The sequence below is a fragment of the Ciconia boyciana genome, chromosome 10 (genome assembly GCF_034638445.1).
Source record: "Ciconia boyciana chromosome 10, ASM3463844v1, whole genome shotgun sequence".
Taxonomy (NCBI): Eukaryota; Metazoa; Chordata; class Aves; order Ciconiiformes; family Ciconiidae; genus Ciconia; species Ciconia boyciana.
This window is the reverse complement of record NC_132943.1, coordinates 8,163,522-8,178,849: the sequence shown is the minus strand read 5'-3', so window position 1 is coordinate 8,178,849 and position 15,328 is coordinate 8,163,522. Positions and strand designations below refer to the sequence as shown.

Here is a 15,328-nt window from a genome sequence, read left to right as displayed (position 1 = left end):
ACTGGCGTTGTGAATAGTTATACAACATTCTCCATCACTTAAATTCAACATACTACATACCCCTTGTTCTTTGAACAATTTTATGTCTAAGGCTAAACGATTTTGGAGTGTCATTTTCGACACCTGTTGGACTTGTAAATTGAGTTCTCCTAAAGCGTATCTGGTCCAATTACTTAGAAGGTGTACTTGCCAGGTAGCATTTTCTAGAGCAAATTGATGTCGCTTTAGGTTTACGTACGGGGTAAAAATGTTTTCGAACGTTAGCACCACTGCTTGCCCATCTATATAGTAATTGGGGACTTGGATCCCGATTTCTATATCCACAGGAAGGATAACGCCAACAAATACACATGTTCCTTATCAGAACCCTTACTCTCTCCAAGAGCCAGATTTCGGGGGGGTCCCCAGGACCAGTGTTACAGTTAAGAACTTTGGCACATGTAAACAGATCAGACTGGCTATGCTGTGGGGGGATTGGCATACCTTAGCGGTTGTAGGAGGAGTCTCATTTGTGACCACATCCACGGTAAATTTGTCAGGTCTCTAGGTTCACGCCCTGCGCTATTGGGAAGTTGTATACACCAAGAGAGATTCACATTTAGGGAATAATTGGCCTCATAAAAATCCAGTTGTTCTAATGGGTGAAAGAAGGAGTCAAATGGGAAATAGGAGCAAGGTACAGAATATGGGCCAGACGGCTTGTGCCAGAGCACCAATTCTGTTCTATAGGTAAAATTCATTGGTGGGTGAGTAGCATTGCAAGAGGACTGTTCCCAGATATGTGAATCAGACTTATTATAACAAACAAAATATGTGTCATTCTGCCCCCAAGCAAAGTTCTTAATTGCAGTACAGTGAATAGTTTCAGAATAGCTGTTTGTCAAGAGGTGATTATCTTCCCAGTCAGTATAAGTTGTCTGGAAAAGGGGGAACAAGACATAGGGTTGTTCTACAGTTTGATTCATTTCCGAGTTATACATAATATTGGGCAATGCAATGAAAAACCTCAATTCTTGTTCGGTTGACTGGGGAATGGCAATGCATATCCCTTAGTCGGTTCTACTCCAGATTCTAGTAAACCCATGAATTAGTTCCCACGCAAGGTTCGAAGGAACATTGTTTCCACTCCCTCTGTGTCCTCCTTTCCCAGAGGAGAGGAGGACCACTGTCCACATGTGAAATCGTAAATACATATTAAGGCAATGACTACTATTGTTAAACAATTACTGAAGTACAACATTGGCTGTACTCATTGAGGTCCGGCGCTCCTCTGACGAGATTGGTATGTTTAGCAGGCAATGGTCTGGTTCTCCCCCTGCAAAAGAAAAGGAAAACTCGGTCCCTTTTCGAACCGGTTTTAAAAGGAAGAGATTATCCACCTGATGTTAATTTTGTGATCTTTTCCATGGGCATCAGTAGCCACCCAAGCATAAAGGTTCAGCAGAGTCTTTAAGGTTAGTGGAACTTCTCCCAGTGTGGGCAGGTTTACTTGTATCGGTTGCCCCAGATAATGTGGGACTCCTTTGGAACCCTTTGGTTCCTTCATCCCTGGGAGGAGACTTGGGGGTTTCAGGCAGAAAGCGGTAAGCCTAGGGCATCCGTTGGCCCCCCATCAACTATTGACCTTGGTTATGGTATCTCTCAGGTGTCCCAGCCAACCGGGATCATGTGGCTTTAGGGTGTGTTTCAGAAGTCCGTTGATTCTTTCCACTATCCCATTTGCTTGGGGGTAGTAGGGAGTGTGGAATATCCACTGTACCCCCTCGGCCGTTGCCCATTCTTGAACTACCCCTGCGGTGAAGTGACTGCTGTTATCTGACTGTATTGATTGAGGCTTGGGTAGGACGCTAAACCAGAACATTAACTCCTTCACCATATTTTCTCCCGTTGCTCGTGCCACAGCACAACTTCTACCCCTACTAACACGTATCACTTCCTCTCCGATTTCCTTAAAGGCCCTATATAGTCAACCTGCCAGGTCTCCCATAAGCCCTCCCCATCTGGGAGGTGGAGTGGAGGATCTTGTAGCAGGTGTCTTTCCAGCTGAGTACAACATAAGCCACACGCAGAAGTCACAGTACCACACGTTTTCCTACTGACAGGCCATCCTCTGCTCCCGGCTTCTTTGAGGAGGTCTTTAATTCCCAAGTGGCCATGTTTAACGTGCAGCCACTCTAACAGATGCTCCCATTTTTCCTCTTTTCCTTCTGTTGTCATCACAGCCAAGCGGGTGAGTAAGTCTACTTGGTTATTTAAAATGCGTGCAGGGTGGTTCCCTCCCTGGTGGGCAGCCACCCAGCCTACTAATTTGGGGGTTCCCTTAGCTACTTGCAGAATGTCTTCCCATTTTTCCTTTTGCCATACCGGCACTCTGTTTACCTCCCATTGATTCTGCTCCCAAAAAGGGAGCCACTTAGCACACCCTTTAAATACAGCGTATGAGTCTGTATAAATATACACGGGGTCGGTATTGTCTTTAATAACTACACTCCAGACTGCCACCAGTTCCCCTACCTATGCACTGCCTTCACCCTCGGTTATGATCTGCTCTCCAGAGTCGACACACAGAGCTACTGCCCGATACTTCCAAACCCTACCTTCCCTTTTCGAAGAGGCATCTGTAAACCATACGTTTTTTAGCTGGGGTCCATAGGGAGGAGCCTTCCTTATGTAGGTGGGGGGGCCTCCTTTTCGAGGGGAATGGATGATTTGTCTTGTATTTGAAGTATTCTGGATGTTCCTTCTTCCACCTGATATGTGTGGCTGTAATGCTGTAATTGAGCATACCATTTTCTGACTGTGTCCCGCTGCACAACTCCCATGGGAGGTGGGGTGCCTGCCAGGACGGGCCTCAGAACCTTAAAGGACCCTCAAAAAAATTATAGATTGTTTCTGTATAAATCTTTCCCGCTTCCTGTAGGGCCAAGGTTACTACGAATAACCCCTTTTCCCAGGTTGAATACTGCTTCTCTGCATCTTTGAAACTGTGTGAGAAGAATCCAAGGGGGCGAGTGGGGCCCTCCAGTCCCTTTTGCCATATATGTATTGATGCCCTGTGGATTGCAAAACCCCATTCAGTTTGGAACAGGTCCGTCAGATGTATTGGACTCAGGGCCTGATATACTCCTGCCTCAAAAACTAACAGCTTTAGAGCCTCCTCGTGAACAGGAGTCCAGTCCCAGGCGGCTCTTTTGCATGTTAGGTCGTACAGAGGGCGAGCTATAATAGAGAAATACGGAATGTGTTTTTTGCCAAAGACCAATAAGCCCAAAGCGCGTTGCAGTTCCTTTTTGTTCTCGGGGATTTTTACCTGCTCTAAGGTAGTCGGGGTTTCAGGAGGCATGCAAACTGCACCACCTTTCCACCATATGCCCAAAAATTTCACCTCAGGGGCAGGTAATTGTACCTTCTCTGCGGGGATTTGGAGGCCCAGTTCTTCCAAGTGGATAATAATATTTTTCTGGGTTTTCTCTGCTGTGGTGATATCGGCCCCCCCTGTCAGTACATCGTTGATGTACTGGTAGGTTCATACTCCCTCCTCGGGAGGAGGGGCTTCTGCTAGTGCCTGGGATAGAGCATGGTGTGCTAGGGCAGGTGAATGTTTGTAGCCTTGCAGGAGGCAGATGAAGGTGTATTCTATACCATCCCAGGTGAATGCAAATCTGTCCCTATCATTTTCCTGCAGAGGTACCACAAAAAACAGGTCTTTGACATCAGTAGTGGCTAGAATATTATGTGACTGTTCTTGGATAGTGGAGACTAGTTCAACTATATTAGGAACGGCTGCTGTTAGTGGGCTGGTGCCCGCATTGAGGTGCCAATAGTCAGTTGTCAATTGCCATTTCCCGTTTGGCTTGCGCACCGGCCATACTGGGGAATGGGTTTGGACAATCACCTGCTGCTCTTGTAGCTCTTTTATCACCGGGGTAATTCCTTCTCTGGCTCCCAACGGTAGAGGGTAAGGTTTTACGTTTACTGTTTTAGATGGGGGAAGTGTTGGGGCCGTCTGTAACAGTTGCATTGAGGTGGTGGTGGGGGACCCAAATTTCTGTTCCTTCCCGTTGGAGTCCTCCCACCCTCTCCCTTTTAATACGTCAAGACCCAGAATGTTCACTGGGTACAGGCCAACAACCATGACTACCCAAATGGGGCTGTCCTCCTTGGGCAACCAACACTTCACCGTGGCCATATTTTGGGGCAGGGAATTTCCAAACACATTGGTAACCCATATTTTCTTTTTATCGGTTACGATGTCGTTGCAGGCAGCCACATCTGCACACAGAGTGGACATTTGTGCCCTGGTGTCTGCTAAAAAGGGGACTGGTGTTTTGTGGGGGCCTATAGGGAAAGTAATAAAGTCTCCCTGTTGATGCATTGTGAGCCACCTTACATAAGTCCACGAGCCGTCCCCCGGCTCACTTAATGGGGACGGCGGAATGGGTTTCCCGACTTGGCTTCAGCGCCCCTGGTGCTCCAGAGGTGGGGTGGAGGGAGAGTTCCGCCTGGTCAGGACCCTTTCTTCTCGCCTAAAAGTCTTCTCTGGATCTTTCCATGCTTTTACTAATAATTGCAGGTTAAACGGGGTAACCCATCCATAAGTTCTCTAGGTATTTCCTTATGTAAACCCTCTCTCCAGAGCTGGTTCCTCGTCATCCCTGACCCTAGGTTTCTCCCAGGGGGTAGGCCTTTTAAAGGCTGATTGTCTAATTCGGTTCTCCTAACCAGAGCTTTACCCCTTTGTTCCCCTCTGGAGATTCCCACGTTACAGCTATAATTGATCAGCTCCTGCATGATCTCTCCCCAGGTGAGGAGGCATTCTGCCGGAGCGGGCTGCGTTTGGTTTCTCCCTGGTGTTAGCATTTCTGTTAAACACTCCTGAATTGGGAGCGCTGTCCTTAGGCGGTCCTGGATTTGTATGGCATATAGCTTCAGGGGATCATGAAGACCCTTTATCAGGAGTTTCATTTGATTGGGGTCGGCTTTTAGCAACATTAGGGAGGGCTGATGGGGTATTAAGTGCCTGTCATGCATGAGCTGGAGGCAGGCGGCTTTCTGCATGCTCTCAGTAATTTGATCTAGTCCCGGAGTGGGGATGGTCACTGGATCTCCCCATTCCAAGGGGTCTAGCCCTCCAGCCCAGTATGCCGCCCTTTGCGTTAGGGACCAAGGAGCTTGAGTGTCGGGGACGGTTAGAAACACGCCTGGACCCCAATATCCTTGTGCCTCCTCCTCGGAAAGTTTGATTCTGTCCCCCCCCGTGAGGGAGACTCTCCACACGTATTCCGTCTCTGTTTCTCTAGGGAGCCTACTATATTTTTCTTGTAATTTCGCCAATTCAGTTGCACTGTAAGCGTTGCACAGCTGACTCTGCAAGCTATTCGCTGTTGTTTCCGCTTGCACCTGTTTTTTTCCACTCAGCTTCTAGCTCTGCTTGCAAGCTTTCAACCAAATCCCATTTTTTCTGCTCAGCTTCTAGCTCTGCTTGCAAGCTTTTAACCAAATCCCGTTTTTTCCGCTCAGCTTCTAGCTCTGCTCGCAAGCTTTTAACTAGTTCTTGTAACGATTCGCTTGCCTCTCGCTCAGCCTGTTTTACCGTACACTTATCCTTCTGCGCTGCCATCAGCGCAGCTCCTAAAACACCACAAACTACAGCTTTTCCTTTCCCAGGTCTCAACCTGTTCTCCTTTGCCAAAGCCTTTATTCGCTCCGCAACAGTGGACGGAGATTGCCAGTTCTCCTCTGCCCAATTTTGCCCTCGGGGTGTCGGGCAGGATTTACACGTTTTTAACAATTCTAACAAGGGGGAGCAGTCCAGGTCAGGCTGAACCCGGGAAGCCGTGATCATCTGCCCGAGGACTCAGACTCAGCCGATTCACGTCCTCCCTTCTCAACTCAGTCGATATCCCCTCCCTGTTCCTCTCACTGATCAAGTCGGGGAATCCCACTCCTGACACCAAATTAATGTCCCGTCCCACTCGGTGGGTTGCGAGATGGGTGAATCTTTTTGATTCCCTGAGGGTTTGTGTACCGACGAAGGCTGATCTCAGCTCAGCAGAGCCCCGGGGCCGGTGGAGTCACAGCAATGACTCAGAGGAACAGTCTGACTACCTGCTTTATTAACTGGCGAATTCAACAAACAGACAAACTTAACGAACTGGCAAGCTCAACGAACGAACAGAGGCGATTTGGCAATGGAGCTATTTTCCGGGCAGCCTGTCACAATTTATCCAAAACTCACATCCCTGAATACATAGTGGAAGAGTAGAGGAAGAGAGAAGCAAGAAAAAGAAAGGAGAAGAGAGGAGGACAGAGAAAGGAAAGGTATCACCACCCTTGGATCCCGTGATGAAGATGACAGATGTGGCAATCCTCTGGTGACAGGCGCCCACCGTTCCCTGGGGGGGAGTGGAGTGGGTGCCTCTTATGCTCTAGTCCCCGCCTCTGGTTACGCCCCTGGAGGACTTATATTGTTCTGGTCCTTGAAAGTTCTCTATCTTCTGGGCAGGCGCTGGGGGAGGGGGGTGGTTGCGAGGAGTTTCATTCCAAGTTTTGGGTGGTCGCAAGCCCATTCCTTAGATAAATTCTGTGACCTCTGGCCATATACGGTAACTGCGCATCCTCCGACGCGCTCTCCCAGTCCTGTGCTAGCTGACTTGCTGCGCCTTATCTCGCCACGGTGTTTGAGACAGTACCTCTTTCAGTCTCTCACGAGACAGTACCTCTCTCAGTCTCTCCTCCAACGCGCTCTACCTGTCCTGTGCTAGCTGACTTGCCGCGCCTTATCTCACCACAATGTTTGAGACATTAACTCTTTCAGTCTCTCACAGTAGGTGCTCATCTTTCGTAGTTAACCGTATCTTTGGGAAATAGTTTTGATCAGTAATGTATTAAATTTTCTAATGTTATAGGTTCTTCATTACCTTGCAGTTCAGAAACCAGCTGACCTTGCAAGGCATCTCTTGCCTTGCATAATCCATGCAGCTGTACTCAAGGTAAAGGAAGAAGGTAAATAATGTTTAATAAATTATTAAGATATTTGAAGGTGAACACTGATGCAGTAATTACAGCTTCTTCATTTCTTTTCCTCCTAATAGAAGCACTAGAAGATATATCTTCAGTTAAGAAGATTATTAAGCAGATAATATCCCATTCCAGTAAAGTTCTACGATTCCCTAATCCAGAGGACAAGAAGTTGGAAGTAAGGCTTTTTTACTGGCTGGGGCTGAAAACCTAATAGACTTTTACACTGTTCATGGGAGTGCTAAAAAAACATCTTTTTCATTTTCATTTTTATTAAACTCCTGCAGGAAATCATTGCTCAGATTATGAGCGTGGAAGCTATCATCGCCAGGGCCAGGTCTCTGAAAGCAAAATTTGGGGTAGAGAAATGTGAAAATGAGGAGGAGAAAGAAGATCTACAAAGGTGACTGATGATTCCCCCGCCGATGTTCTTTTGGTTTTCTTCTGATGCCCTGTATTTTTAGGTCCAAAATTTAGGACAGAGGGAACTGGTGATAACACAGAAATACTAAGGAGTCATGTTTAGTAGCAATAAACATTAGGTGTCCCTGTCCCTAGGCTACCTAGAGATGTCATACGTGGGTACCCTAAATGCCCCTCTAAGTAACCATCTCTTTGAAAACATGTAATACAGATTGTTTTAATGGAATTTGTTTTTCTCTTGGCAGTACTGGGGATTTCATTTTTCCTGTATAGGTATAATTTGGTATACCTATATATAGTAGGTATAATCTGGTATATAAAAGGTATATTTGATGAACTCTGTTACAATAGAGGTAAAATTAGAAGGATTATGAATTTAGTGTTTTCTATAATTAATACAGAATGAAATACCCCCCGCCCAAGTTACATTTTCTTATTCTAGTCCCCTTACTACTTTGAAACATATTACTGAGGAACCATATGAATGCAAATTGATGAGCCATGTTTCATTGCTTCACTACCTGCTGTCAGATTATTTACTTACTGCTTAAGATGATCAGCATGTACTGTTAAAAAAAAATGACCTTAACTTCTTGCTGCTGTGCTGAGAGGGAGAGATGACATTTTTGTAGTACGTGTTGGGAGTTCAGAGGAGTGATGTCTGACCAATGCAGTATCTCTGTGCTCAAAAAAATTGTCATGTTGTTACTTCTTCTGTGTGGCCGTGAAGGCTTTTCGTGTTGAATTTATACATCTGCATGAGGAGCCTGGGTTCCATTTATAGTTAATTAAGAGAAGCAGGTCCTTTCAGAGGCTGAATTGCAACCCAGGTGTTAATTGGCCCTGCTGCTGGAGTTGCAATGTAAACAGCTATATAATCTGCCTTTCCTGACCTTAGGTGGGAGGCTGCTGTGTTCAGCTTAGTTTTGACCTATGTTATCTTTGAAAGAACAGCTGCTTGTATTGGAATGAAAGAAAGAGCAAGAAGGTAGGAGGGAACAACTGAAGGCTAAGGGGGGTTTAGTCTTTAGGGTAGAGGGAAAGGAGTAAAGGGATGAAAAAGTGAGATAGTGTTTGAGTGGGATGCTGAGAAATGTCAGGTTTTTTTCCTTAAACTTTTAGAACAGAGAACTCTTGAGAGTGTCTGCCAGTTCTCACTGTGTGCAAATGATGCTAGGTGGAGACCTCCCACAGGAAACAATCTTGGTTTTAGATTAGCAAACTGGATACAGCTGAGAATTAAACATTCCTTTTACCTTTTCAATAATTTGTACCACCAGATTCGTAAACTGTCTCCTGGAGCAGCCAGAAGTGTCAGTTGGAGCAGGAACAGGACCTGCTGGTAGCATTATTCACAAGCTGTTCGTGAATGCTCAGAGGGTAAGAGAGAGTTCTTGATTGCTTTGCAGACACTTCTAACTTAAGCAGTATGAGGCAACAACTTATCATATGATACCAGTTTATTTTGTCTGCATATATGCATGTATTGTCATAAATGTGCTTGAGGTTTGTTTTGTGATGTTCAACATGATTTTGGCAATAACAGAACCTTGCAAGACAAAAGAGTAAGTGACCTGGACATTAAACAGTTAAAGCCAGCTGGGTAGATAGAGGCGTCATTAATGTTTGATTTACTTCAAATGGTAATGCTATTATGGCACAAATTTCTGCTTTATTCACGTTTCACAATATATGCAACATCACAGCAAGAACAATCAAGTGTGGTGATTGTTTCACATAGCAGTGTAGAGAAACATGTCATAATATTAAATATTTTAGAAGGAGTAACTTTTTAGGCTGAGGCTTATACTTGGAATATGTGAGATTTCTTCAATGGAAACTAGCGTGCTTAGGAGGAGTTTCAGTTCTTTTGCAGTACAACTCTACATTCAGTTTACTTATTGCCAGTGTTGTATTCTATTTTCTGGAAACCCTTCCCCAGCCTATATTGGTATAAATATTCCCTTTTTCTCTTAAGCAGTCTTTGTAATAATTAGCCTTAAAGTATTGATTTCCAAACTTCTTGGACTGCAGTCAGCCTTCAGGTTCTGTCAGAATTACACCTGTTCAGAGCATCAGATTACCTAACTAAAATTTGACTACAGTGGTAATAACAAGGTAGCGTAGTATTGCAGGCATCTTAGAGCCTGAAATCCTGTTTGGAAATCATTGCTGTAAAAATGTTGTGATTGGGAATTAAACTCTTTTAAGGTGCAGGTGCTCTTATAATAATCTGTATTTTGCAACTCAGCATAAAAAGGACCATTCTGAAAACAGACCGTGGTTATTCTGAGAAATGAAAATCAGAACATTTTATTTTATCCTTCTAGTCTCTAGGGAAAATCTGGTTGCAAATCTCAACATCTCAACCAGCCTTACTTACAGGCTTCCCTGTAAAGCCCAAGATAAGCGTATGCAAGCTTATGCACTTGCCTTTTTAATATTCAGGCATTATGTTTTTAAAGCTGAGTAAGTTTCTAGTGTTCATGTTTGATAAAGATGTATGTAAATTTCTAGGGTTTTGTTTCTTTTGAAACATCAGTAAATAAGCGAGGTTACAAATACTTCCCACTAGTAGCTGGTCACTGTTAATTAAGACTTCTTAGTGGGACAGGAGCTAACTGGCTACCAAAACCCCCTCGTGTTTAATCTACCATGAATTATTTCAGTAGAGGGCTGTTTGGTAAATGGAACTTGAATGGTTTCCTTGTTCATTACCTTTTGAACCTGGACTCCTCTCTCTGTGTTGGGTGAAATGTGTTGTTATATTCTCAAGTTTTCTGAGGAAAATTACGATAGCAAATGCATGTTCTTGGAAGTAGAGTGCATGATGTCTCTTAAACCTACAATCTCCTTCTAACCTCTTGTAAGTCACCTCTGACTTGCCTTTGTTTCTATCTTTCATCACTGGTTCTTTTCTCATCCCTTTCCAAGCTGACTGAATCTTCTGATGAGGTAACCAACTTTGTCCCTCGTTTCCCACTCATCTTCCCTAGCTGCATAGAGTTGAACCTTTTGGTAGATGTAGTACAGCAGCCTGATTTAGTTTGTACTGTTGCTCACATATTAAGCATAAAAATAATTTTGTGTTTCCAGAATGGTTTTTCCTCATTCACAGACTTTATTTTTAGAGCCTAACAGGTAGTGAAAAGAGAGAGAAATCTTAAACAAACAAACCAAAACCCAACCCAAACCAAACAAAAAAACATTTTTCAAGTGAATATTAACATTTTCTGATGCTGAAATATGTGGCCTTGCCTTTATATTCTTCTCTGTTGCTGTCACTGTGTTTTGTTTATTGAACAGCCAGATGTTTGGAGGGTTAGGTAGAGATGGACAGTATCTGAATGTCACGATGAAGATACCAGCGCTTAGTGAAACTACTGAATTTTTTGGAGAGAGAGAGAGGTTTGGGGAAGAACTGGGGTAACTGTGTGGAGAAGTGTACCGCAGGGAACATCCTCTCTGGTTTCCTAGAACTGCTCTTGTGGGAACAAGTGGCACTTTTCCCTGGTGACTTCTCCTGTGGCACAGGCTGCAGAGCTGAGCAGGGTTGGGTCCCTGCTCCTGGTGAGTGCGTGGGGGAGAGGGCTGGGAGCAGTGGGGCACCTGAGAGGGGCCGCGAGGGTCGTCCAGTGGGTTCTGCCATGCCTCAGTGACATCGATAAGCTTGAGCTGTGTACACTGAAATTAGGACCCTATAGGGCATTGGGGTGTGTGTGTATCTGTATATATATGTAATTAGGGAATGTTTATTGGGCTGATTGGAGCATGCCAGCCCTTCTTCCAGTATTTAGACTTTAGGGTTGCTGCTTCCTGGCTCTGAGGCAGCGAGCATCGATGGATATTGCACAGCGTCTCGCTTGCTCTGCAGTGTCATTTCGGCAAGCCTCTCTTTGCCTGTGAAGAGCACATACGGAAGTAGTATTTTGAGTTTGAAAAGGCAGGTGACTTTTTGCCAAGACTCCAGTAGTGGCACTGTTTATTTTTAAAAGGAGGCTGGCTTGGCCTCACGTAGCCAGAGAGCCCTGCTTGAGAAGGGGGCATTTCGTCTGGTCAAAACCCTTGCTTCAAACTGCCAAAAAATCAGGAGCTTAATCTAGGCTGAGCTTCACCATCCACACATGAAGGTTCTTCCATTTGGTTGTGCGGTTTATTTCTTGACATCCCATTAGTGTCTTGCTCTGTGTACACATAAAGCCTTTTGATGTGTTTACCATTTCTAATCTTCCTCTGTTCCTCTTAAGAAATATTTTTTGAATCCTAACATTAAGAAACAGCTTGCCCTGTAATTACACTTCTGCTCTTATTTAAGGTTTCTGCAGTGCCTCCGCCTGATGAAGAGTTGAGGAGATCGGGTTCATCAGAGGAGCGAAGACTCAACATGGGGGCTATTTCAGATTTCCCACCGCCCACCGGTCGCGAGGTGATTTTGCGCACAACTGTCCCCCGCCCCGCTCCTTACTCCAAAGCGTTGCCCCAGCGCATGTACAGTGTGCTGACGAAGGAAGATTTCCGACTTGCAGGTGCCTTTTCAGCAGATACGACGTTCTTCTGATGTAACCGGCTGTGTTACCTTGTGTGTCTTCACAAGCAGGATGCTATTCATTTTCCTTCGGGGAAGTTAATGCTTACAGATTGGCTTGTGGTGAGGAGAAGATATGGTCATCATTAGTGACGGAGTGTCATGTTCCCAAGGACAGAGCTGAACTGGCAGCCGAGAAGGATGTCTGTAGCAGCTCTTACTCGGAGGTTTGGAATGGCTTCACAAGTAGCTTTAATCAGGCCTTTGGGGAAGAAAGTTTAGCAATCTCCTCTCTGTCTAAAGGGAGCGTATTTTTTTTTTTTTTTTGCATTAGCTTGTTTAACAATGGATGTGAATGGGCTGTATGCAAATACTTCATGTGGAAATTCATGCAGAGCGTGCTGCTTTACAGTTCTTAATCAGACTTTATCAAGTGACATTAGTCTACTTAAACTGATGTGCAAACATTAAGTAATTTGTATTTATTGCTAATCGTAAATATTGAGCCCAGTAGTTTTTGGTTAATCACTAAGTTGCAAATACTTCTAAAGTATCCTTAATTTTATTTGAAGTATACAGTACATTCTGGTTCATGCTAAACGCTCCTAGCATTGCAGCAGTTGTCCAAAAGGATCTTGGCTTGGACCCTTCTTCCATGCAGAAATAAATGTTTGGGGCTATAACTGGACAGTCAGCCTGATGGCCTTAAGTGGATCACTCACAGTTTTGGATACTTTACATCCTTCCCTGCATGCAAGGGCCAAAGCTGTGTGTACATGACACGTACAGGGGTGTTTCGCTGAAAGCAACTTGCTGGTATGTACAGAGAGCGTCTGAATGCATATTGTGTCTCTGATCTGGTGTGATGAAACAATTCTATCACCTGCTGTAAGCTAACCCCACTGGGTATCATGCAAACACTGACGTGTATGTGCCAGTGCTGCTTTACGATGATCTTCGTGTGTTTTAGTGAGAATTGGCAACAGATCAGTGTTACTTTACAAAATAAAATGTAAAAACAGCTACAGTATTGTTGACATTATTCAATAAATCTGAACTTATTATTGGCTCTCAGGCTTCTGTGGGTACTAGCAATGGTTTTGTCAAAATACTTTTTAAATGTCATCTTTGCATGATTTGACGTAGGAACAGCATTGTTTATGACTGTGACTACATTAAGTAGGGAAAGTTAAGTTCTGTCTCAAATAGTAGGGTCCCAGGTATTACCCAAAAACATCTTTGAGGGGTCAGGGGCTAGAGTGTGTCCCTCAGATAAAGTTGTATCACGTAGGAAGACATTTTTAAGGATAAAGAGTTCATTTTCTTCAGAGAAGGTCTTGTCACAGAATTTGTTCTCCAGGCTTTTTGTGTTTTACCTGAAGCAAATTCCTTTGATTAAAAGGGATGAGAAAGACAAAGACCAATTTAGCTGTTAAGTGTCTTGCTTCTTTAAAAGAAACTGCACTAGGCCAAATTCCTGAGTAAGTACTCTTTATCAGGGAGGAAGCTTAAGTTACTCTTGCTTTCCTCCTCTCCTTCCATGCCATCTTAATGAAATTTTACATTCAAGTGTGGCCTTTTGTAAAGGCTGTGTAAACTTGAAAATCCCTCACTTAGGTATCAGGCTGTTATGACTTGGTCTTTTAAACTGCTGAAGAGATGATTCCTTTAGCCATTCTCAGAGAGCACAAACATCATGTAACACACTTTTTTCAGGCAGTTACCTGCAGGTGTCATTGCTGGAACAGTCCAGTTTGTTTCATGCTATAGAAAATGGTGCACTCGCACCACTACATTGTCTTAACTCTTTAACAGAAAAAGAATGTTTAAAACTTTAAGAATTTTTCTCATAAGGATAACCCAGGGAGCTTTTCAGCTTATTTTAACTAGATGTACTTAAAATTGCAGTCCTGTACTTTCAGAAGGTGGTGTACAGATGTGCTTTATGAACTTACTACTGCCTTATGGCATTCAAGGGGTAGGGGAGAGATGGATAAAGCATAAAGGAATCATCAGGAAAGAGAGAAGTGTATTTATTTGAAGTAACCATAAAGGAAGCCACATAAACAGTCCAAAATAACCAGCATCTCTGCAGTCTTGTTAAGGAGAATGTGCCTGTAGCATTTGCCAGAAACTACCTGTGATAATTGGTAATATTTATTGTTCCCCATCACAAGTACATTTTTAATACAAGCTGGTTTAAGTAAAAACAGGTTTCAATAGACATTAATTCTAAATGCCAAAGTCCTGTCAGTCAGTCAGGCCCAGTGCCAAAGTAGGCCTTTCACAGCTGAGCAGAGCACTCCCACAGCTGCTGTTCATGTGTTTCGTAGGTATGAGGCAGTTTTAGAAGAGACAAATCACTCACTTCTTATGCTATTTTTGTCATAATAGATACGGAGCCTGTATTTTCTGCAGTAATTTTGATATGTGAACAAAGAAAAGAATTTAAACTAAGATATTGTCTTGGTCCATGCTGTCCCCAATGCAATTGAACCTCATAAGGCCAATGGAAGTTCCAACAGAACTTCCTCAAATTCTTGCAGCTGTAACTACACTGTAATAGGAAAACAGTAATGCTTCAAAATTGCATTAAGGTTACACAGGAAGTTAGCTTTAAACTACAGGGTCATAAAAATATAACCATGATCACGTACCTTGGATACACTCACCCAAGGCCCTCTGACAATCAGTGTTATAAAGGATTTATTGGTTTGAATTCTGTACTTTCTTCCCTCTACCAACAGCATGACAGACTACAAAGATTTTTATTTTTTTTTTACACAGTGCATGAGGAAACCCATGTAACTGAATATATTTTGCATTTTACATCTTCACAAAAAATTTTGTGATATCACAGCCGTACTTTGTAGCTAAAGAACGTCTCTTCATCTGACTTCTGTCCTTGGCCTGTTTTGCAGTTCTCTGCAAAAGAGAAAGGCAGGTCTGTTCAGTAAGTATTGTTACTTGGCAACAGCATGCTCGATGGAAAGCATTAGCCCACAGTTAAACTTCGGTCTAAGTTTGCAGTAGACAACAGAACGTAATAAAATGCAAATGGTTATTAAGGTGACATTTTCCCAAATCCTGAGGAAACTGTTGTATCCTAACAGTTTAATGCCACCTTTCATCTTTGCTGTATGGGATGGAGAGGCTGGGAGCTCAGGGGTTGTTCAGCTGGAGACAAGGCTAAGGAGGAACATAATGACAGCCTGCTGCTGCCTAAAGGAGGGGCAGGCAGTATCGGAGCCAGGCCCTCCCCAGGGGCACAAGGCAGCACTGCCACAGAGCCCTGCCTGGGGCGTTCCCGTGGGACACGGGAGGAGGTTTTGCCCTGAGGGCAGGCAGGCGCTGACCGGG

The 15,328-nt window shown here is 44.0% G+C and overlaps 2 protein-coding genes across 15 annotated transcripts in view; one reads left to right on the top strand and one right to left on the bottom strand.

The window, feature by feature from the left end:
* Window positions 1-13,048, top strand: part of RAB3GAP1 (RAB3 GTPase activating protein catalytic subunit 1) — a 32,569-nt gene extending 19,521 nt beyond the window's left edge. Inside the window, exons 20-25 of one of the 3 annotated variants that reach the window (XM_072875051.1) lie at window positions 6,909-7,005; window positions 7,095-7,198; window positions 7,308-7,423; window positions 8,724-8,823; window positions 11,759-11,869; window positions 11,970-13,048. In XM_072875051.1, the coding sequence (XP_072731152.1) occupies window positions 6,909-7,005; window positions 7,095-7,198; window positions 7,308-7,423; window positions 8,724-8,823; window positions 11,759-11,869; window positions 11,970-12,071 (630 nt within the window). In that variant the 3' untranslated portion in view covers window positions 12,072-13,048. Of the gene's footprint in view, window positions 1-6,908; window positions 7,006-7,094; window positions 7,199-7,307; window positions 7,424-8,723; window positions 8,824-11,758 lie in introns of those variants that run through there. The other 2 variants (XM_072875049.1, XM_072875052.1) reach the window with 2 other exon arrangements.
* A 936-nt stretch (window positions 13,049-13,984) lies between these two features.
* ZRANB3 (zinc finger RANBP2-type containing 3) overlaps window positions 13,985-15,328 on the bottom strand; it is a 54,388-nt gene continuing 53,044 nt past the window's right edge. For all 12 annotated transcript variants that reach the window (XM_072875350.1, XM_072875359.1, XM_072875361.1 and 9 more), the window contains one exon: window positions 13,985-14,893. In XM_072875350.1, coding sequence (XP_072731451.1) covers window positions 14,795-14,893 — 99 coding nt within the window. In that variant the 3' untranslated portion in view covers window positions 13,985-14,794. The remainder of the gene's footprint in view (window positions 14,894-15,328) is intronic.